The sequence below is a fragment of the Micromys minutus genome, assembly GCF_963924665.1.
Source record: "Micromys minutus genome assembly, chromosome: 6".
In the NCBI taxonomy this organism is placed as follows: domain Eukaryota; kingdom Metazoa; phylum Chordata; class Mammalia; order Rodentia; family Muridae; genus Micromys; species Micromys minutus.
In genome coordinates this window covers 18,074,489-18,098,638 of record NC_137975.1, presented here as the reverse complement: position 1 = coordinate 18,098,638, position 24,150 = coordinate 18,074,489, and the positions used below count along the sequence as shown (strand labels likewise).

General features: G+C 42.2%; 1 protein-coding gene across 1 annotated transcript in view; it reads left to right on the top strand.

Annotated features, from left to right (window-relative positions):
• The window catches only part of NCKAP5 (NCK associated protein 5), a gene marked incomplete at both ends in the record, with an annotated part of 755,695 nt that overhangs the window by 689,420 nt on the left and 42,125 nt on the right, over window positions 1–24,150 (top strand). Inside the window, 2 exons of the mRNA XM_080918408.1 lie at window positions 2,631–2,945; window positions 7,175–7,311. Of these exons, the coding sequence (XP_080774534.1) occupies window positions 2,631–2,945; window positions 7,175–7,311 (452 nt within the window). The remainder of the gene's footprint in view (window positions 1–2,630; window positions 2,946–7,174; window positions 7,312–24,150) is intronic.

Here is a 24,150-nt window from a genome sequence, read left to right as displayed (position 1 = left end):
GACACACCTCCTAATCCTTTCCCACAGTCCAGTAACTAGTATCCAAATATTTAAATAATTGAACCTGCAGGTACCATTCTCATTCTAACAACAACAGTGAATGATCTGCATGAGTAGTTAATGGTAAAGCCCTGAAGTAGTTAAAAGTGGAGGCCCTGAAATGAATAAGGCTGAAATTCGGCCTTTCTGAGACTAGGAGGAAAAAGCAACTCCCAGAGCCCAGCCATGGGTGTTGGGGACCTACAGCCCATAGCTGAATCCAGATCCTATATTATACTAAGGAAAGGGCACCATAGTGAAGATGGGAACTGAGCTTCACTTAATTCAGTACATCCTGTAAAAACTGGAGCTCGCCTTTATACAGGGATACTTTCTAAAGTAGACACTTCTCTGTCGCTTTGATAAACTACTATGACCAAGGCAACTTACAGAAGAAAGAGTTTATTTGGGCTTACAGTTACAGGGAGGTAAAGGTCCATCATGGCAAGCAGGCATAGCAGCAAGTAACAGGCACAGTAGCAGGAGCTGAAAGATGAGTGCTCACTTCTCAACCTTAAGAGTATGAAGCATTGAGTGTGACCTGGAAGTGTGGCAAAATCGCTTACACACAAGGCCCAGCCCCAAGGTTATACTTTAACTAACAAGGCTCCACCTCCCAAAGGTTCTGTGACCTCCCCAAAATGGCATCACCAACTGAGACCAAGTGTTGGAATACTTGAGCCAATGGAGGATATGTCTTATTTAAACAACCACAGGTCCCTAACTTCCAAAATTATCTTCCTTTTGTTTTACCTCTGTGTTGAAAAGTCCTCAGTATGCTACTACTTACAATGGAAATGTTTAAGGAGGAGAGGGGGGTGATGGGCAAATTGGAGTTTGGGTACCAACTAGTGACTAAATGAGATTGTGTGCAACACTTACAGATGACTCTCTGGTTGTCTTAACATGTAACCAGCACACTGAGCAGTTGACCCATGGTACCATTTATTATTCTGTTTTATTTTTCTATCCTACAGTATGATGGTGTCAGTCTGAGTTCCAGTGATCTGTTAAAAACCAAACATTATTGCATGTGGCAGCCTACATCTTGAGCCCTGTCTTGTGCAGAGACCCCACTCATTTGGCTGCCATACTACAAGGCACTGTTCCTTAAAGCCCTGGATACATGGCAGCTGGCAGACACAAAGATTATGTCACAGTTGTTCCATCCCACACTGTGTTCAAACCAGATGCACCTCCTACCCAGTCCTAGACTTACACGAGGCTCATAAGATGACAACAAGGATGTTTCATTCTATCATTCATTTTATCATATGATCAGAAACTCTACATGAAAATCGTATTTTGAAGACTGTCTCATTAGTTTTCATAAACTAGTTTTGCATCTTAGAAGTTAAATAAGAAGTACATTTTGTCAGAAATTTCCTACATAAATTTCTTATGAAGATAAAATTTACTGAATGTGTCATATATATGATAAATAGATATGTATGGTAAATATATATGTGTATATATATATTCATGTATATATATATATATATATATATGTGTGTGTGTGTGTGTGTGTGTGTGTGTGTGTGTGTGTGAGTATAATTGAGAAAGACACCAGACATTGATTTCTAGACTTGACACACATACAAGTACACAGACATACACATACACATAGACCCACAAACACACATGAACACACAGACACAATAGGTTGCAATGAGTTTTGTCACTGCCTAAAGTACTAAGGGCAGTACTTGTTCTGCCCCTTCTCAATACGGTGTCTAGGAAACACATATCGCATGACTGTGGCTGTTCTGACCCCTAAGTACATTTGGAATAAACTGTCCTCACTGTCCAATCTAGAGGCCACAGACTGAGTCAGCTGCGGAGTGGTGATAATTCCTGCAAGAGACACGCCATCCCCTTTGTCAGAACAGCACTCCGGTCTGTTACATGCGCTCACTACTCACTATTTCAGTTAATAAACCTCACCTAATTGAAGCTGTATGAGTCCCAGACTGAACTAAAGATAATCAAAAATAACCGTCAGTCTCTAACGCCGGCTCCTTTTACCCTCATCTTTCTGGAGACCAGTCTAGTGTGTATGGGCATGCAACTGTGGCCACCCACTATGGGCCATTATGTGGAGGAGACGGTTTCATATTCACTCAAAGCTCATTTTCATGCAATTCGCAGATATTTAATACACTGTTATCAAATGTGTCATTTTATATCATTATTATTAATTATCGTCATTTTTAGTTTGTGTGTGTGTGTGTGTGTGTGTGTGTGTGTGTGTGTGTGTGTGTGGTAGTATCCACACAGTGTTGTAGACAGGAGCATGTAGGCCATAGTAGGCATGGAGAGGACAGAGGACAGCTCTGTGGAGTTGTTTTCTCTCTTTTCACTTTCACATGGGCACATGCGGGTCACCAAGCTTCCAAAACCAGTAAAGTCTTTTTCCCACTGAGCCATCTCACCTGTCCTGGTCTTTATCTAAATTCTAAATGGTTCCCTCAGGATGCCTCCTTTCCTCCAGATCACATCCAAATAACAGCGTTCTTATCTTCTTCTGTCAGCAAGCCTCGGGGATTGGCCCTTCTCTAAGTCTTTAATTTCCCTCTGTGTTTCTCTGTCAGAATCAAACTGCCAGATGAGAACATTGGACAGCGGGATTGGAACCTTTCCCCTCCCAGACTCAGGAAACCGCTCAACAGGACGATATGTATACCAGCAGGACTCCCCAGAGGACACTGAGCCCCTCCTGTTTCTCCAGCCAGCCCCTGCCATGACATCCTCTGCCAGAGCCCAAACCCTTGACCGTGAAGTGCCTTCCTCCACAGACAGTCAGAGCTCCTCGGAGTCCACGATTATCCATTCTATATCTGACCCCAGCATGATGGCCAGAGGGACGAGAGCCTCACAGAGTCACCTTCCCAAGCCCGCCTCCTCAGGTAAAGTGCCATATACTTGTGTGTCCCCCTTCCCCCATGAGGACATGTTTGCAGATGTACCGGTGAAACTACCCAGCAGAATACAAGTCACCCAGAGACCTCTGCCCCACCGAAACGCAGACCCATGTAAATCTCTGCACACCTTCAGCCAAACAGTGAAGCAACACCTGTAAGACCTTATCAGGGGGTGGGGAGATGGCTCAGTGGGTGTCACTGTTTGAGTTTGCAAGCACTAGAACTCTAGTTCAATTCCTAGAACCCATGTTAAAAATAAAATCATGTCTGTAAATCACAGTGCTGGAAGATTAATAAAAAGGCCCATCCCTAGGGATTGCTGAACAGCCCAATCTGGACAAACCAGCTAAGTCCAGATAGTGAGAGATCCTCTACAAGTTGCATGAAGAGCACTAGCCCTCCACACAACAGAGTGCACACGCTTGTGTGTACACATACACACACACATGCATGTACAACTCCCCAATATGAACATGTACATACTCAAAAACCTACACACATATACATACATGTAGACTAATTGACAAAGTAATACAACTTTCAGTGTTAAGGAGTAAACATTCATAGAAGGAAGGGTCATACCAATAGACGGCTATGTAAATTGATGAAGTAAATCATGCAGTACATGTTCATAGGATTTTGTCCTAAAAAAAAAAAAAAAAAACTCATATAGAATATATTGAATATAGGGGCTGGAGAGAGGACCCAGCAGTTAAGAGTTTATACAGTTCTTGAGGAGGACTTGAGTTCAGTTCCCAGAAGCTTCACTGGGCATAGCTACAGTTCCAGAGGATCCACCGCCCTCTTTTGGCCACTGCAGATATTGCATTCACATGTGTATAACCTGCACAGAGACACATCTATATGCATAGTTTAAAACCCAAAGAAATCTTTTCTTTTAAAGGATATATTGAAAATAGAACAATTTAGCTTCAGTACATTGATGTTCCTGAAATATGTGCCCTCTACCCAGGAACTGTAAGTCTTCTGACATGTCCTACCTCATTGCTGTACATTTGCATGCTGCTAAACTATAAAGACTCGTTTTGATTGATCAGCAGCAGATTGCGTGTCGACTGCAGAGGAAAGGAGCTCGCCTTTCCATGGAGACCTGCCTGCAGTCAGTGGAAAGAAGCCTGAATGATTAAAGACAAGGCCAAGCTGAGGGTCAAAGTTTTTTTTCCACTGTTCCCTCGATTAAAAATATTTATGGCAGCCACAATGATACTCAGTACATCTTAACACGTGGCTTCTGTGGCTCTGACAATATGTGTGTGAGCACAAGAATTAGACCTGGAAACATAAATGCTTGTTTTGATGGCTAGAAGATCAGAAAGGGGCTGTGTATGGAGGTCATGCTACGGGTTTCTGAGAAATTAAAAGAGAAGGCTGTTGCTAATTAAACAGGTTTGAATGGACATATCAGACTGTTCCTGTGACTAAACTCTTCACACATTAATAGCAATCGCCAAGGGGCCTTATCAGGACTCACGCTCCTTCCACACCAAGGTTACATTTTTAAAGGCCATAACGCATATTATTTTTGAAATAAGTGCAGTGTTAATTAATGGCACAGCCTCCAGAGCTTCAGGGGCAAAATCTTAGTTATAGATTATGTGCTCTATGCCTGAATAGTCGCATGTGTGACCTCAATTCGGCAGCGGGCTGCCGAGTAGACTCCATGATTAAACACTGTCATTATAACAAATTGAATAGAAACCACAAGCTTTGAATTGCTTCATAAGAAGAGGACAGGAAGGAGATTGTTCTGATCTCGCCACGTACATTTGCTGCCTCCAAATCCCAAGGGTTGTGTCTTAATTAAATTGTCACAGAGTTGTAAAAGGTAGTCTGTGGAAGAGAGTGAGGTGAGCAGACAGGAGGCCATCTTGGGGTCACCCATCCTGAAGTTTCCTGTCTGTGACATCCATGGAAGCAGGGCTGCTCTCCAGTGCTTTTCTTAGTGACCATTAGTTAGGTGAAAAATTGTGCAGCACAGAGGTTTCAGGATCTAAAGGAAAGTGGGATTCCATTTCCTTCCCAGCAGCCACTACAGGTGAAAGTAGCCTTTTTTCTTATCCCCACTTCAAACCTAGAGACGTCAGAACACATCTCACAGTGTTGATGGAAACGTCACTAATTACTTTTGTCCTCAGAAATTACCTGAAGAAATGGCTATAAAGGGCTGCCTGGCATGTTCTTTGGTTAATTAGGGTTTGTTTTTAAAACATATTTTCTAAAGTTTTCATACAACTATATATTGTGCTTTGTGCCTACTCTTCCTCATAATCTGTTCCCCTTTTCCTTCCCTCTCCTGTGAGTCCCCCTGACTGCCTACATACTTCCCCTTCTATTTTTATGCCATCTATGGATATATGATTTTGAAAAAGCTGTAGAAAGTCTAAGAATCTTTCTGAGATTGGCACACTTGGCTTAAACCTTACTTCTAGTTGCATTATTTTCTGGAAAATTACTCATTTTCATTCTTCTTCTGGATGGTTCATTGGATGTACCATATTTATCTATATGTACCTATGTGTGTATTACACTGTATCTATAGACATTTATGGTATAATAGGGCATTCACCTTCCTTCATCATTCCAAAAGGGGAGTTGCCATTAGGATCCTTCAGCTTCACCTGTGAACACATGGAAAAAATATGCTCAATTTCACTATCCATCAGAGAATTGCAAGTCAAAAACATATAAATTCTATCCTACCCCAGCTCGAATAATAGTCGTTAGGAAAACAGGTAACAGCAGATGGTGATGAAGATGTAGGCCAAAGGGAACCTTTGTCCACTGCTGGTGAGTTCATCTGCTGTGTAAGTCAGTATGGGGATTCCTCAAAAGAACTAATAGCTCTTTCCTCTGACACAGTTATACCACTCCTGGGTATATCTCCAAAGGACTCCAAGACAACACATCACAGAGACCTGTGCAAATCCATTCTCACTGGTGCTCTAGGTACCAGGGTTAAGTTATGGGACAAGCCTAGATGTCCATTAAAAATGGAATGGGTAAACAAAATGTGGAGTGTATACACAGTGGGATTGTTTTGACGCCCAGTGAATAACAACAGAGTTGTGTCATTTCCAGGAAAATGTATGCAGCTGTAAGTTGCATACTAAGGGAATGCAGCTTTTCTCAGAAAGGAAAATAAGTGTTTCTTGTGGCTTATAGTTCCTAGATTTTTATGTAGATACACACAGTTGTGTGTGTGTGTGTGTGTGTGTGTGTGTGTGTGTGTGTGTGTGTGTGTGTGTGTGATGAAATTAGAAGTGAAACTGTAGAGGCTCAAATGGGGGAATAAAAGGAGACTAAAAAATGTTGGTAGGGAAGGACAAGGAAGACTATGTTCAGCATATAATAAGTAAATGAACAAAGCTTTAAACACAGCACAAAGGAAAACAAGGGCCTGCTGCTCAATCATGTTTAGGAAAGGCTGAAAAATCAGATCCTTCCATGGGCATTCATTAGCTCAATGAGGTAATAATCCTCTGGACTGTTCTTTTCTCATTGTTGTGATAAAATACCCAGACAAAAGCAACTTAAGGGAGAAAGGATTTATTTCACAGCCCATCATAGCGGGGAAGACATAACAGTTGGGAGGGAAGGCACGGCAGCGGGAGCATGAGGCTGGCTGGTCACATTGTAGCCATGCTTGGGAAACAGAGACTAGGAAGTGGGGTCAGGCTACGAATCATCAAGGTGTCTTCCTTGATATCCACTCCCTCTAGTGGGAAACAACCCCTTTAAAGGCTCTTTCACAATCCCAAACAACATCACCAGCTGGGACCAGGTGTTCCTATGCACCAATCTGGAGGTGGGGTTCTCATTAAAACCACAACACCCTCCAAAACATGTTTCTCAGTTGATAAAACACTTGAAAGATAGCCTTAAGTTTCCTAATGGTTTTCTTGCTGAACCCCTTTTAATCTGGAAATCCTCAACCTGTTTTGAAGGATGTCGGGTCCCAGGGCAAAAGGTGTTAGGTCTTCTCTGTAGATATGTATACACAGTTATGCAAATATTTCGACACCATAGGCTCATATAGGAGCCAATGTCAGGAGACCCAACTTTTCCTATATAAAGAACTTCATATATTATTTTAAATATATATATCCCTTTCTTGTTCGTAAATTTGTTAAGGGTTGATAAAAACTTATTAGTTTGTTTATTTGTTTTGTTTTAATATATCTTCCCTTCTTTAGGAAAAACTAGCTTTGAAAAGCAGAATGGAGCAGAATCAAAGGCCCACACTGGCCCATCATTCAAATATGCTGAGGATGCAGTGGCAAGTGAGCCCCTTTCAGGATGGAGGGGTGAAGATGCTACTACTGAGAGCCAGGTGAGGGGGCGCCATCTGTCTGTCCTGATTGCAAAGTCTAAGCTCTTTGAATCCTATAGAGATAGATTTAATTTTAAATCAAATCCCACATTGAATTGCCAAGTCTGTATCAGTTACGTTTCTCATTCCGGTGATAAAATACCTGACAGAAATAATGTAGAGGAGAACAGGTTCATTTGAGCTGAGAGTTTCAAGGGATTTCAGTCCACAGTAGTAAGAAGGCAGGGTGGAACTGTTCCTTCCCAAGGCAGCGGAAGCTTAGGGCTACAACTTCTTCACCTGGTGGCAGCTGAGAGAAGAGAGAGAAAGAAACGGGGGGGGGGGGGTGTAGGGAGGGAGGGAGGGAGGGAGGGAGGGTGGCAGACAGACAGAAACCAGAGTTGGGAGTCTTTAAATCACATACATAGCTCAGTGAACCACCTACATCATCCATCTTTGAAACACTCCATAATCTTCTCTTGTGTTTTCATTTCAGTTTCTATGACAAAAGGTAACTCTGGGAGGGAAGGGTTTATGTGGTGTACAGTTCCAGATGATAGTCCATGATTTAAGGGAAATCAAGGCAGGAACTAAAATCATTACCATATCTGTAAAGCAGAGATAAAACAAATGGCTGGATTCATACTTCCTTGCATTTCCTCCCTTATATTGTTCAGGAAACCCTGCCTAAGGAATGATGCCACCCACAGCAAGCTGAGTCTTTTTACATCAAATTAACAATTAAGGCATTTTCCCACAAACTATCTGGTTCTATATAATTCCTCACAGAGACTCTTTACTCAGGTAATTCTAGGTTCTGTAAAATTCAGTTAAAATTAATCAACACATTCCTCAAAATACTATCTACCGACATGGTCCATGTAGGGTACAGTACACATCCAGTTCATAACAGCATAGAAACTTTCATCTGTGTCTTAACGTCTACCCAGAATTAATATTAAATTGAAAGAGTATACAGTCAAAAGTTGCTTACTTCTTGAAAGCCATCTTCCTTTTTCAGGACAGGAAAAAGGTTATAAATGGGATAAATGATGTCCTTTTCTTCCAAGGTTCTGTGTGATTGAACTATGTGACCTGCTTTTCTCGTGACTTCTAAAAAGCAAGGGATAGGATTCAGATCAGTGAGAAACTTTAAATGTTCTACAAACTGGACACACCAGGCAATAACTCTCCATTGCATGATTAAGATATTTCTGATGACACAGGGTGAATTCAAAGAAAATCACGCAGCTGATCACAGTGTGTTGAGTTCATCTTGAGGAAATGTTGACTAACAGATCTCCTCCAGCGAAGACCAGCCAAGAATTCATTAGATAGCTGAAGATGGTATTGAACTCTTTCTCTTCCTGTCTTCATCCCGAGTGTGGAATCTCAGGCATGTGCCACCACACCTGCTTAATGTGGGCATGAGGATGGAAGCCAGGACTTTGTGCGCACAAGTCGGGCGCTCCCAGCTGAGCTCCATCCTCAGCCCTGAATATGCATATTTCTAAATATTTTTGAGATTATAATAATATTCCCTCCATTTTCTTCCTTCCAATACCCTATCATGTACCCTCCCTTGCTCTCTTTCAAGTTCATGGCCTTGTTTTTCTTTAATTGCTCATAAATATGTGGTGTGTGTGTATACACATAGATATTCCAAAATACACAGTAATATTCTACAGACTGAGCATGTTATATTTATATATTTAAGAATATTCGTATTTCTTAAGTACTGAGAGAGGCACTTAAATGTTGTTCATAGTGGTACAAGTATCCAGCTAAGCTACATCCCCAGCCCATCAGGTTGCTTCTTTGCATCCTGTCAAATGTAACAAAACATAGACCTCCTCCCTAGAGCCCCACCTCCCCATTCATAAAGCACCGATACAAACATACATCTTTACTTTCAGGGTTGCTTTCTTTAACCTGACTGAAAAATGCTAAGAGTCCACTTGTGAGCATATTTGTCTGCCCACAGATGCAGGATTTAGGAGCTGAGTAGGTGGCCCAGTGGGTGAGGTAGCAGAGAAGTTGTTTTGAAGCTTTGTTTCCACAGAGCTACCCACTCTAATTTGCCAAGTTGAGAAGAACAAATATTCCTTCCCCATGTTTGCAGTCAGGGCCTTGCTCACACGTGAAGGTAGAGGCAGAGGGGATAGAAAACAGAACAAGCCAATAGATCCATGTAAGCAGGAGGAAGGACTGTAAATATCAATAGCTGTAATAACCTACAGAAGACAAACCACAATACTGGACATGTCAACATTCCATCATGGAGGATGGAAAGCAGGTCACAAGGCTCCACCCCCCCTTTCGAAGAGCTAGAGGAAGTTAATAGTTGCTGGGAAAAGGAGAAACATTGTTTTGTGGTATAGCCAATGATAAGGTGTCCATTCTAGTATATAACCCACAACCTACACTCCTGTAGGTAACATCTCAGCCCTGCTCCCACCCATGCATTTATACAGAACCTCTGACTCAGGCTCATGGAAGGAACCCTAGCAGAAATCAGTAGATATGGGAGGAGAGACATGCTAGAGAAGGGAGAGTTCTTGGGAAGAGGAGATGGGTCACCTAGAGTGAGAGAGGCAGTAGAGGGTTAGGGGGTGAATATGATCAAAGAACATGATGTACATGTGTGGAAAAGCCATGATGAAACCCATCATATGTAAGTAGTACATGCAAATAAAAGAAAACAAAACAGGCTGGAGGTGAGTGCCTGACTCATCTATGTGACCACCACTCACCTTTCTCCTCTCTTCTGCTAGTCAGCTCTCTGTTACTGCAGCCAAATGACAAGCAGCCATGCTACCAGGCAGGGTAGCTCACACCGTGGTCCCCGCTCCTCCAGAGGTCTAGACTGAGGGGATCAAGATCAAAGCACAGCCTGGGCGATGTAGTTAATACCCTCTCTGAAAGCTGCTGTCCTAGACTAGGACAGAACCCAACAGTAGAGCACTTGCCTATAGAAGCAATTAATTCCAAGACCACAGTAATTATTATCTTCCACTTACAAAGAAAAGTTGTCTAGCCCTAGATAAGCTGGGGCTATGGAAGAAAATCACATCTTGGCAAGAAGCATGGGATAGAGCGAGATTGTTTACCTCGAGTTTGGGATGTAAAAAGAAGAGGAAGGAAATGACTCCCTCTATCCTGATTCTTCATTGCTCTAATGATTTTACACCTCCCTGGACACCGCCTCTTGAGTGCTTCCACCAGCTCCCAATATCCTCCAACTGGGAGCCATGCCGTTACTGCATGGGCATTTGAGAGACAATCCAGACCCAAGTCAGCAATCCCTCTCAATTTACGGGGGGAAAAAAAAAAGCTGATCTCCTTTGTTTGTTCTCTTATAAAGTGGTCCTGCCTCCCAGGCTTCTCATCTCCTCTGAATGCCCTGTGCCATCTCTTCAGCTTGGCTCTTCATTCCCCTACATCATTTTGATCATTCCAAAACCCTGCCAGCTTCCCTCCCACATATGTCTCCCATCTGCCTCGCTTTCACCACCTCTGCCCCTAGTACAGTCCAAGCCCTTAGCTGGGTTGTATAACCCCATCGTCTTGCCCTCTGACTGCCCCATGCCCCAGCCTGTTCACTGTCAACATTTCCACCAGTCCACTGTCCCTCAAATGTAGGGTGTTATGACATGGCCCCTGTGCTTAAAGATTTCTAGTACATCTTTCCTTATTCACAGAAGTCAGTCTCCTGGGACTGGACCTCCAAACTTATCAATCCGCACGTATTAAATATATACATTTTTTGTATGGCAATCATTCCGCAGTGAAGTGATTTTTTTTTTTTTTTTACTTTTGTCTTAGGTTTTCACGAATGTATATATTTTTAGTTGGGCTTATTCCTCCTATACTTTCCTTGTTTAGCCTCCCCCCTCTGATTAGTGTGCTTTTGTTCTCTAGACACACTCACTTTGCATCCTATATACATGCATGATTTCATATTTTCATATAAAACATGGGAACCACAGCTCAGAGAAAATATGTGATATTTCTCTTCCTAAGTCTACCTTCATGAATGTGACACGATTATCTCAAAGTGCACCCATTTCCTTTTTAATCTCCTAACTTCCTTCCATTTTATGACCAAGAAAAATTCCATCATCTACATCTCCCACAGCCTCCATTCCTCTTTGTTGGACACCTAGACTGGTTTCATAACTTAGCTATGGTGAATCATGCTGCAGTAATTACTGATGTTTTCTGTGTCTCCATGATATACTGACTTAGACCCCTTCATGTAAATACCCATAATACACCAGGTTAGGTGGTTTGGAGAGGGTTTCATAGTGCCTGACTAGTCTACATTTCTTCAGTGGTTTTAAAACAAACTACAGGAGCAAGGTGAGGTATAGTTCCTCCTTTGCCCTGGGACTTTGCCAAGGAAATGTGATTTCAAACAAACAAACAAAAACCCCAGCCACTTACCACCCTTTTTTTTTCTGAGAATGGCAGCAGGATGCTCTAGTGGGGAGAATCACACTTGCATAAAAATTAGCCCATCTGAGGCTCATGAGAGTAAGTATGTTCCTTCTGTACTGTTTCTATGGAATCTTTTGTTTCCTCTTTCTCTGTTTATACAGCATGCAACCAAATCATTCGCCTTCCAGTCTTCAGACTCTAATGTACTGATTTGTAGTGACAGTTCCCCTTGGAAAGGCCAATAGCTTCTTCTTCAGTTTTTCTCATTTATTCCTCATGAGAACTTTATGCAGGAGATGTGTTGTCTTGGTTTTATAGATGAGGAAACCAAGCACTCCTAACCTGACACTGTTACTCAAAGTTCACCAAGCTCGATCCTCTTACGGGAATCTAAACAGGGTTTGAGATTCTGTGCTCTTTCCGGAAAAGGATAGTGTCATGTCTCAGAGAAAGCCCTGGGGCAAAATCTGATATGCTCTAAAAATCTGCTTATTGAATAAATAAATGTCTGGCTGATGAGCCACATTCATTGATGTTGATTAATACTTGTTTTACGATACACTTTGTAATGACATTCTCAGTTATTTCTGGTAAAATAATACTTAAAGTTCCAGACTATAGTCAATCAAGCAGTCCCCTAGTCAATGGGTCACAAAACAAAAATGAAGAGAAATGAGCCCAAGCAAGAGATTTGTAGGGAGGATGAAGGGATAGAGAGGATGCTGGGAGATAAGACAGAGAGTAAACATGAAGATGTTCACTGTGTCTGGTGTACATGTGTGAAATTGTCTGAGAACATGTTTCTACCACCTACTGGTGCATGGTTAAATAACCAGGGACTACAACCTTAACAAAATAAAAACTACCCTGTTCTTACACTGTTCATGTCCTTTCTTCTACTGTGACTTATTAATTTTATAAGTATTTTGTCTGCACATACTCCACAAGCATGTAATTATCCATGAAAGTCAGAAGAGTGTGTTTGATCCATTGGGCCTTGAGTGAGCCACTCTGTGGATGTTAGGAACCAAGCCCAGGTTCTCTGGAAAAGTCACAAGTGCTCTTACCCACTAAGCTATCTCTCTAGCCCCAAAGGAATAAATGTTAATTTGAAAATTACTATTTGTAGTCCCACAAAAGTTGAATAATTTTCCCAAATTGATATTTTAAAAGTTTATTTTTAAAGTTTATTTTGAAAAGTCATTTTGGGAAAAATCTCTAATCTGGTCCTTCTTTAATGGGGGCCCTAAACCATACATTGGCTTTCGCACTGCCTCCTCACACTCATTTATTTTTTTATTTTCATGTGTTAAACTGGATGCACTGTATGCTGGGGACATGGTTCAGTTGGAAAAATGCTTACCATTCAAGCATGGACCTGAATTCAAAACCCAGAACTCTTGCTCTGGAAGGCACAGACAGGCAGATCCCTTGAGATCACTGATGGCCGACCCAGCTTCTTGGTATGTTCTAAGCCAGTAAAAAAAAAAAAAAAAAAAAAAAAAAAAGCCCTGTCTATAAAAACAGGTTGAACAGCTTCAGTAGACTGCTGCTTACGGTAGTAAAGTTGACCTCTGGCTTCTATGTGCACATATACCCTTACATACATATGCTGATAAGCATACACACACACACACACACACACACACACACACACACACACACACACAAGCACTCCACACATGAACAAACATAACCATGTGCATATATAAAATTACTCCTTCACATCAGCCCCTACAGCGTGGTGCTTCTTCGAAAAAGACTCCCTGTCTCTCACGACACATGCACACAAAATGCTGTGGTTAGGAGAAATGATCAAAGTGTTGGAACCGGGTTCCCATGGCCACCTGACAGCGCTCACCTCATCAAGCCCTGGTTTGCTGAACAAGAAGTACATTTTCTTCACTTCAAAGTAATTACATCCAACAAATTACAAAGAGCTGGGCCAGTTGAGTTAAAAACAATTGGTTTTGCAGTAATTAGAAGAGCACAGGAAAATGATGACTGTGGAGCAATATTGAAAGGGATGCTGAGCGATGGGGGCCCTGCTTCCCACTCCATCCTTCAGCGTGAATATTTAGAGATTCACAACTAATTATGCAGAGATGATGAATTTTAAAAACCCTGCCACCATGCCTTCCCAAGGCCAAAGGCTGGCTATTAATAGAGCTATCAGATTTTGCTGTATTATAGAGAATTCACACAAAGTTGCCTCTGTTTTAAAGTGCTCATCTCGGGCATCACTTAAAGATGACGAATCTGTGTAATGTGCAGAATCAGCATAGGGTTGAACTAAAATCCATCTTATGATCACCCCAGATCTCCTCAGACAGATCTGTTGTTTAAAATGGACGCTATAGGTAAGAGCTATCTTATTCAGGTCCTAGAACTCAGGTCCTAGAAGAATGGAGACAGAAGTATCCACGGCGCACATTTTCTCCCCTCACATGTGTTTCGATTACAGGCATGTACCAGCACACTGATTTTTAAATTATCATTACTTTAATTATATGTATTTGTGAATTTCTATTTGAGGGTATGTATATGAGTAGAGATAGTTCCAGAGGCTAGACACACTGGATAGTCCAGAAGCTGGAGTTCCAGACGGTTGTAAGCCACCAGATATGGGTGCTAGAAACCAAACTCGGGTTCTCTAGAAGAGGAGTACTGAACTATCTCTCCAGCACACCCAAACACACACACACACACACACACACACACACACACACACGTTTTTTCTCCTAACTGTAGGTTCTGAGGATTGGACTCAACTCTTCATGCCTATAAGGCAAGTTCTTTGTCAACAGCCATCTCCCCAGCCCAGTTTGCTTTATTGTTGACAAGTCCACTCTAGCTCAAGGTGAATGACCTGATGTGCATGGCTTTGTTTCCTCACATGCAGCCAGAGGCTGACACTTGTAAAGTACCAACCGTGACTAGCAGTCTGCTGCGAGACCCTCACCACACCCAGGGGCTGCAGTTTCTATGCATCAGCATTTAGAGACCTTCAGAAAGCCAAGTGCCTTTTGGTTGCTCACGTTGAGTCTCTGTTTCCGGTGGCCCAAGGTGTCTCACGCAGAATAATAAAACAAACAAAAGCAATCCAGCAAGCCTCAAGAAATCACGTGGTCAATAAAGAAGAAGCTATCAGACGAAACCCACTGTGCCCTCAGACAGCATGACCTGCATTTAATTACTTGAGCAGCATGCGCATCCGAAGGCCCTTAAGAAAGCAAATGCAGTGATAGACAGAATGAGTTTACCCTCCTGTCCAAAGAGCAACATGCCGTAGTAAGGACATCACTCAATTAAATTGGACTGCGGGAGATGAAGGCGATGGAGGCCAAGCCTGGGAACCCTAATGAGACATTTGGAGGGAAGAGATGCAACCCCCCAGAGTTTGTCCCCTTTGATGGACATTTTTAACCCTCAGTCATTACCATAGCTTCCCAGTGTTTTTCCCCATGAGTTTGAACATATTGTAGCTGGAAACATTTAAAAAAGAATCTTTTAAACACAAAGATACAAAAACCATTTCTTGGTTAATAGGAACTAGGTATGTGTTGGGCTTGGCATGGGGGTGGGGAACTCAGGTCATACTTAGTGTTGTGAATCTTTGGCTTCCTGGACTGAAAGAAAACCAGACCGTGGAGATGAAACTAAAAAAAGGAAAGAAAGAAAAATATTTTTTGTGCACTAACAGATTCTTCCCCCTCTGATTCCTGTGAGCAGAACAGCCTAAAATGTGGTGTGAAAAGAACTGGGGTGTCACTTCTGGGAACCCCAACGTTTATGCAATCCTGGCCAGGCAGTCAAGGATGATTTCTCTTATATATAGTTCCTTAATCCACATAACGCATTGAGAGTTGACACACAGTCACCAAGCCACTAGGTTCCTTGCCCTGTTGCAGGAAACAGTTGGCAATTTCTGGAACTATTTGGATGATCACAGCTCCAAGGGGCCAAAAGTAAGTATCTGCTGTGTATACACAAGGCCACAATGCATAAGAGAGAAAGAAAACAGCAAAAAGTAAATGGGCAGATGTCAGGAGTAACAAGCAACAGCCAACCGAGGATTAACCTCTGTGCATAGGAAATGCTCACCAGGTCAGAGAAGGTACAAATGTTTGAGTCAGAACATAACAGCAGACACATTCTCCACGCCCACTCCATGCCCAACAGGGACATTAAGGCCAAATCCACCTGCAGATCCAGTACTACGATATGCCTCCTCCAAAGGAATTTTTTTATTAAAATTTTAAATCTGTGTGTGTGTGTGTGTGTGTGTGTGTGTGTGTGTGTGTGTGTGTATGTGTGTGTTCTTCTGTGGATGCAGGTGCATGCATGCCATAGTATGCTTGTGGAGGAGCTCAGAGAAGTAGCAGCCCTTACCTCCTGCCTCATCTGAGGCATGGTCTTTTGCCCTCTAATATATAGGACAGGCTATTCTCTTGTCTCTGTCTCCCAAACCAGATGTGCAGATGTTCTCTGTCACATCTGGCTCTTACAAGGGTTCTGTGGATCCAGACTGACGTCTTCACACTTCCTCAGCAAGCAGTTTGCCTACTGCCCAGTCCCCTCAGCCTCCCAGGCCTTGCAGACTCGCCTAGTGACCCAAAGCCTTTGTGAGAAGGAGTTAGGAGGGTGCGGAGCACAGACTGTCAGAGGCTCATGGAGGCTCTGATTAGTATTGCAGTTCTGTCTCTGTCACAGAGCATGTGCCCTGAGGAGGCAGAAATCCTTCACAGACTTGAAAGTGACTCGAGGACAGTTAATCCTCACTGTGCTCTAGTGGGGCAGGCAAATTGCAATTAGATGGGAAAAGAACAGTAGTCAACAGGTGTTCCAGCATCCCTTGGGAACATAAAGCTTCATATTTGGTTTAAAAGTACATAGTGGCATTTGGAGAGAGTCCCTTGCCAGAAGTATTCCTAGTGAATGGTGAAGACAAGGAAGATTAATAACAATCTAATGAAGCCCTCAGGTAGATCTATACGAGACACTTCCTTGAAGAAGTGGGGCAATTAGAGTAAAGAATGAAAAAGTATCTTTCCAGAATTATTATAGCGTGCAAGAAAGAAAACCACACATAAACCTTTGAGATGCTGCAAGGGAGGTGTATCAGTTACTTGTCTCACTGCTGTGGCGAAACACCTGGCACAATAACCTAAGTCACAAGGGCTTATTTGGGCTCACAGTTCCAAGGGAATATAGACCATGGTTGGCAGAGGAGGTGCAAAGGCAGGATGGTGTGGTGGCTGCTCACATGGCATTTAAAGTCCGGAAGGAGAAGGAGATGGATGCTTGTACTCACTTCCTCCTTCCTGTTCAGTCCAGGGCTCAGTTCATGGGATGGTGCTGCCCACGATTCCCACCTCCATTGATCTCACTGAGGAACTCCCACACAGACATGGCCAGTGGTTTATTTCCTAAATCATTCTAGATCCTGTTCATCAGTATTAGCCACCACACGCCAAGGCAGAGACACTCTCATTGTCCTGCACCTGACTCTCAGACTTTCAAAATCAGGAAAAAAACTACATGAAGCATTCTGTCTGCCTACGTGCACCTCTTTAATCCCAAACCTAGAAATATATACCCATTTTACCCCAAATCAGATGATCTCAGGAAAGGGGATGGTTTCTTCCTAACCAGTAACCAGAGGTCTTACCAAGAAAATTATCAGCTATTATTCAATGCCTCACACAATGAGATCTTTTCTAGAACTTCTGGAATCCATAGCCTAGAAACCCTGGCTGTATGTCTGAGATGTCCAGGTCTAGAGGCGAAAAGTAGTCCCTTCCCTTGGTGATCTGGCTGCTGACATCATGAGATTGGATAGAAGTTGCTGACCTCTCTGAGTGCCCCTTCCCCCTGCTACATCACAACTGCCTTACCACCTCACCAGGGCATATTTCAAATATGATAGTAGACTAGACTTTCAACCCAGTGTGCTCAAAAGGTGCAACGTAAGGTATAGCCAAATGCAAGGGAAGCTGGGGCCAGTGGTGCATCCTGTAGGTAATCACCAATGCTTGGACAGCCGAGGCAGGAGTTGAAGCCCAGTATGGACTACAGAATGAGAGTTTTGTCCTAAAATAAAAACTTTAAGCAGAGTAACAGAATGTTTGCCTGACATTCACAAGACCCTGAGTTCAATTCCTAGTAGGAGAAAAAGAAAAAGGTGGGGGAAGAATACGAAAACTTTTAAAGTGTTAAATGTTCAAATCATAGTATGGAGCACAGAGACTTTCAAATCATATGTAAGCTTCAGTAATATAAAGCTGACACCCCAGAAAGGAAGCCACTGAGTATATTAGCCGGGGCTCTACAGTTTCATTAGGGAGAATATCTGCTGCCCAGATACATTCTGAGTAAAAAAGAACTGATGTAAAGTTTCCCGACACACGGCCAGCAGCATTTTCCTTCCTTGTATTTACTCTCATGATGAGCAGTGATACCCCAGTCACTCGGCACCGCGGCGTGCAGACACACCTGTATGGGGACCGGAAATACAGTGAGGCTAAACCAGAGAGAGGGGAGTTCCATGTTTAATTAGAGCAGGGATTGTTGTTATGATCAAGGGCTAAATTAGCTCACTCTCTGAGGGATTTAATTCAAGAATAAGACTTCTTTCCCAGGGCTGAGCTGGCTCTGGACTGTGTTCACATAGAGTGAAGGTAGGGAGTTGACTCCAGGCTTCCCTGTTGTCTTGCTCAACTGTTGAGGAAGGCCCCACCTCAGAGGCATCATTTAAAGTGTGTCTTTTCTCCAGCTTCAATTTTCTGTTAACCCATCTTCTGCCTTTGTTTATTTTGTCCTTCTTATCCTGTGATACATCACTTTTACCCTCTTCATTTTGTGGTGTTTTGACGAGTTTTAGGTCAGCTTGACCCAAACTAGCATCGTTTTAGAAAAGGGAACCTCAATTGAGAAAAACCTCTTCCATTAGGATGACCTGAGGACAAGCCTGTGGTACATTTTATTTGACTGGTTATTGATTTGGGAGGGACCTGCTTACTGTGGGCATTGCCACCCCTGGGCTGTTGATCTTGAATTCTATAAGAAAGCAAGTTGAGCAAGCCATGAGGAGCAAGCCAGTAAGTCACACTCCTCAGTTCCTGCCCCCAGGTTCCTGCCTTGAGTTCCTGCCCCAACTTCATTCTATGATGGGATGTATTATGCTGTTAAACTGAGAGCTGAATTAAACCCTGCCACCTCAAGTTGGTTTTGGTGTTTATTCACAAGCCCTAAGATGCCTCCTACTAGGTTATTCTTAAATTTATTTCCAAGTGTGAATAGGATTCTTCAGTGTGTCCTTGTGGAAGACCAAAGGCTGTGCTAACACTGTTAACTGCATTAAGTGTCCCAGGAAGTGGTTGCAATGCATAAAAAGATATGAGCATCAGGGAGGTGCTCAGTGGGTAAAAGCACTTCCCATGAGTGCATGGGGACCTGAGTTTGGATCCATACATATTCATCTAGTGCTCTCACATAGGAGACACATGAAAGATTTTCCAAAAACTCATATGCCTGACATACACAGTGGCAAACAAAATAGAATGATTTAAACTGCCCTTTAACTTCCACATAAGTGCTAACACACACACACACACACACACACACACACACACACACACACACACACACATGCACACACACACACACACACACACACACACACACACACACACATACACACACACCACAGGTTATCCAAGACCATTAAATACTTGGCGAGTTCGTAATAGCCTTGATGTACTCGTGACAAAATAGCCAATGTGAACAACTTAAGGGAGAACAAATTTACTTTGCTCATGGTTTCAGGGGTTTCAGTCCATGGAGCAGACAGATTGAGCAGCTCATATATTGGTAAGCAGGAAGCAGAGTGGAGCCATAACAGGAGAGGGCAAGATATTGCCCTTGGGCATGCCCTCTACCTACTGAACAACTACCTTCAATCTGCTCCTATCTTCCCAAGCAGTCCCACTTCCTGATAATCTATTTCAGTGCTGAGTCAATCAATAGAGTCAAGGATTTAGCAGTCAGAGTCCTGAGGATGTGGTCATCTCTAGAACCACTTTTAGATGTGTACACAGAGATCTCTGTATTCCTCTCTGTGAACCTTCTGTTGGTGACTGTCTCTGAGTTTTCATTTGCCTTCTTAGTACATGTCATCATGGTTTCCATAAGTTCTTCAGAGTCAGAGATGTTTTTTCCTCCTTCATATATCAAACAGAAACCTCCATTTGCCTATGACATCACATGGGAAGTTCATGCTTGTATATGTTTTATTTTTATAATGGTCAAACACCAATTGTTTCTCCACTAGTCCTTAGTTAATTTTTGAAATTTCATAGTTCTTCTAGTCTTTAAATAGAAATGCAGAGTGGTTCTTTTCTTTGCAGGCATGTGATCTGTGTGGATGCTGTGTGTAGTGTGAGAGTTGTAATTTTGTATAAGTGGTTTTTTAAATTGTGTGTGTGTGTTTCAAGTGTTATGTGTTATATATGTGCTATTTGTTATGTGTGTATTTTGTGTATCTTGTGTGTATATTGAATGTCTCAAGTATGTGTTATGTGAAGTTTATATGTTTGTTGTTTCTGCATTATCTATGTTGTGTGCCTGTGGTATGTCTGTTGTGCACGATATGGGTTGTCTACAGTGAATCTATTGTGTGACTTATGCATGCTGTGGGTGTGGTCTGAGTATGTGTGATTCTGTAGAATAAACACAATGCCTCATGCTTGCTGGGCAAGTGCTCTACCACAGAGCTGCCTCCCTAACCCATTTAAAAAAAAAAGTTGGCTTTATAGTTGTCTTAAATCACTTTCTTATTAAAACGATAAAGGGCAGAACAATTAGTTTCTTTTATTGGCAAGTATGAAAGAGGTAATTGGTACCTGGATAAGATGAATTTATCTCCATTTCTTCTTGATGTGATTAACTGACTGGCCCTGAGGCTCTCAACCGTCTATAGTTTGATACATCAGTCATTTACCAGGTGTGATTAATTACAAAGGTTCCTCAGACCCACATGCAAGTAAAGGGGGAGGGTCCTTTGTTTGCAGTGGCATCCTGAGGATCTGTGAGCATGCTGTCCTTCTGTCCCTGTGTAATCGCCTTTGGAAAACTTTCAATGCTAACCTGAACACACACAATGGAAGGGGATGTGTGTAGGAGGAGGAATTTTAGCCCTCTGTCTGCTGTGATCCCATGAGTGCTTGGTGAAGACTTGTTGGAGACTCTCCATGAATTGTGACTTTTCTGATTACTGTAACAAAATAGCTAAGGAAAGCAACCTAAGGAAGGAAGGAAGGAGAAAGACCAGAGAGAAGGAGTGGCCAAGGACAACAGTGTTTGCAGGTCTAGACTTCTACTCACTAGTCCCTGAAATCATATTGAAATTTCAGTCTTTCCTGCAGTTATCACTTCGCACATCAAGAACTTGCTTCCACGATTCTACTTCTCTCCAGTTAATAATGTAGATCTTTTGGGTTGGAAGGACTTTGAAGTTCTGCTCTTCTTACAGGAACAGTGATTTCTGTTGAGTGTCATTGTCTCATAATCCCCAACGGATGTTTATTGGATGGATAGAGGGATTCATGCCTCCATGAGTGTATGCGTGTGTAAGTGTACACATGTGTAGGTGGGTGCATGGATGGGTAGATGAATCCCCTTCCCTCTTTGTTTATCCTCAGATTCACTTTACCTATTGGCAGGTAACTATGGGACGGACCATTTTACAGGTTAGTATACTCCAGTGGAAAGAACTCTAATTAAAGCCTCTGCTTTCTAATTGGCCTTATAATATACTATACACAGTGGTTAGAGAAGAAAGGCAGGCCTCCAACTCAGGGCTGCATGATTTCATTATTTATAGATGATGGATAAGGACTACACTCAGCAAATACCCTGGAGAACAAGAAATTCTGCATTCCTTTTGACATGTAACTTAGTGTTTGCCGACATGGTGGATGAAAGAATGAATTAACCGAAATAGTCTTGGAATATGTAGAGGGGCTTTGTATTCAACTTTAATTAATGTCAGTCAGTGATATCCATGAGCCACCTGTTTCTCGGCGTTTCACCATTCCAGTAATGAGAACAGAAAATACCAGTCATATCAAGACACTGTATACAACATGCCTTCTTTAAGTTGATGGTTTAGGTTAACATAGAAAGTGCCGAGTTTCATCATAGAATCTTCATACATATCTTCATGTATATTCATCATTATCCTCTGTTCTCAGTCATCCCCCTGCCTCACCACTCTCCCTTTTTCCTCTTCCAGCTGGTGCCCTTTCCAATTCTACTTTGCTACTAGTCTATCCTGTTTCCTACTCTGTTTCCCCACCTTTCTGAAGGTCGCCCTATGACCCGCCTCTCATGATTTCCTTTCTGGTTTTATGAACTATAAATATAAATGTATGCTTACATGTACACAAATATAAGATTTAAATTCGGGCTCTATGTGTGAGAGGGTACCTGCAGTGTGTACCTTTCTAAGCCTGACTTATCTTGTTTAAGACCGTTGTTTCCCTGTTGCATTCATTTCCCTCCAAATCTCATGGTTTTGTTTATCTTTGCACCTGCATAAAAGTCCACTGTGTCCACACATCGTGTTGCTCTTTTCTCCTCCTCTGCTGATGTACATCAAAGCGGATTCTGATTCCTGACTATTGTGAACCACACAATGCTGGACAGTGGGTGTGTAAGTGTCTCTGTGACATGCAATATTTTTCTCAAGGTATCCTTGCAATGCTGTTTTCTGTTATCATTGATGAAGTTACTAAGAAAGGCTTCATGAAGTGAGTTCTGGCAAACTACAGTGGCCAAGGCCTGAAAGGAAATCAATATAAACATTCTTCTCCCCTACTTAAAAGAGATTGTGGGGGTAAGGTGCAACTAGGTGGGACCTCATGATACACCCTGATGTCCTTCTGTGTACACTGTGAACTTTAATGCCATGCCGCTATGACTCATGAAGCACAAGGGCAAGGTCTCTGGTTTTTCCACTGCAATATAGTAGTGCCTAGAGAAAGCCTAGGGGGGACAAAGATATCAGGAAAAGGTGAAAATAGATAACTTCCTCCATTCAAAACTATTGCGTTTCAGAAGAAGGAATAACTAAACAACTATTTTTACTAACTTGTCAAAGAGGGGGGAGATCATCTTTAAAAAATTGTCATTTCAGTACCGTAAAATGTCTCTTTAGTTCCCCTTGGAGTGCAAGTTCACTCACATAATACATTCAAATTGCAAATGTTATTCAGTATAATATCAGTCAGATCAGACTGAGAAGAAAATTATGGGCTAAAACACCTTAACTTCTGCATTTGTAGAGGAAGAAAAAGCAAAATGAGTTCAATTCCTTGGTCCCAAAGCCAGATGCTATTTAGCCTGGGTGATGTAGATGATGGTGTCAAATTATGGTTTTTTCTTGTTCTGCACTCTAACTCAGCTGCTGGGGTGTACTGCATTACCTCATATTTGCCTTATGCTGTTTTATAAAAAGAAACTTCATCATGACTGTGGGGGTGGAAAGTAGTGTTCTCAGTCTACAAGAATACAGCTGGGATCTGAGGATACCTGCTTTGAAAGAGTCACTGTTAAAAGGGAGGCTCCTGTGAAAGGGACCCAGGCTTCCCACAGGAGGCTTCCTCCTGTTGGAGGACCGAAGGACTGGTCACAAGCAGTCTGTCTTGTTGCTGACTTTCAGACAGAAAAATTCCCATGGTTCTCTACTAAGAGATATGGTTTTGGTTGTAACTTTTGTTCTGGGTTTGAACTATCTTGATGAGCGAGTCCCTCTTTTACTTTATTTTCTCTTTGTGATACTGGAGATTGATATGTAATCAGGGGCCCATATGCAACCCCAACCTAGGAGTATTTGTTTCATGTTTCTCACAACCTCGTGTGTGTGTGTGTGTGTGTGTGTGTGAGAGAGAGAGAGAGAGAGAGAGAGAGAGAGAGAGAGAGAGAGAGAGAGAGAGAGTTTGTGTGTATGTGTGTGTTTGATATGATGCTTGTATGAGTGTATGAGTACATCATATGCATACATACTAATATTTTATATGAGTACATATGAGTCCGAGATGCCAATTCTCTCCTCCCACCATGTGGGTCAGGAGTCAGGCACAGCTTGTCACAAGGTTTGGTATCAAGTCCCTTACTCGCTGAGCCATTCGGCCATCATTGCTTTTAATGGAGGAACAGAGACAGGAAAAAGCATGGGAAAGACTGGAAAATGAATATTGGTAGCTGAGGAGATGCTCACACACATTAGTAGTGAGGAAAGAATTGTAAGGACAGCATTGATATAATGCTTATAACCATGTGACAAAAAATAAGTCTTTTAATATCTTGTGTTAGGAGAACATAAATCAGAGGATTTCTTTTCCATTTCTGTCGTAAATA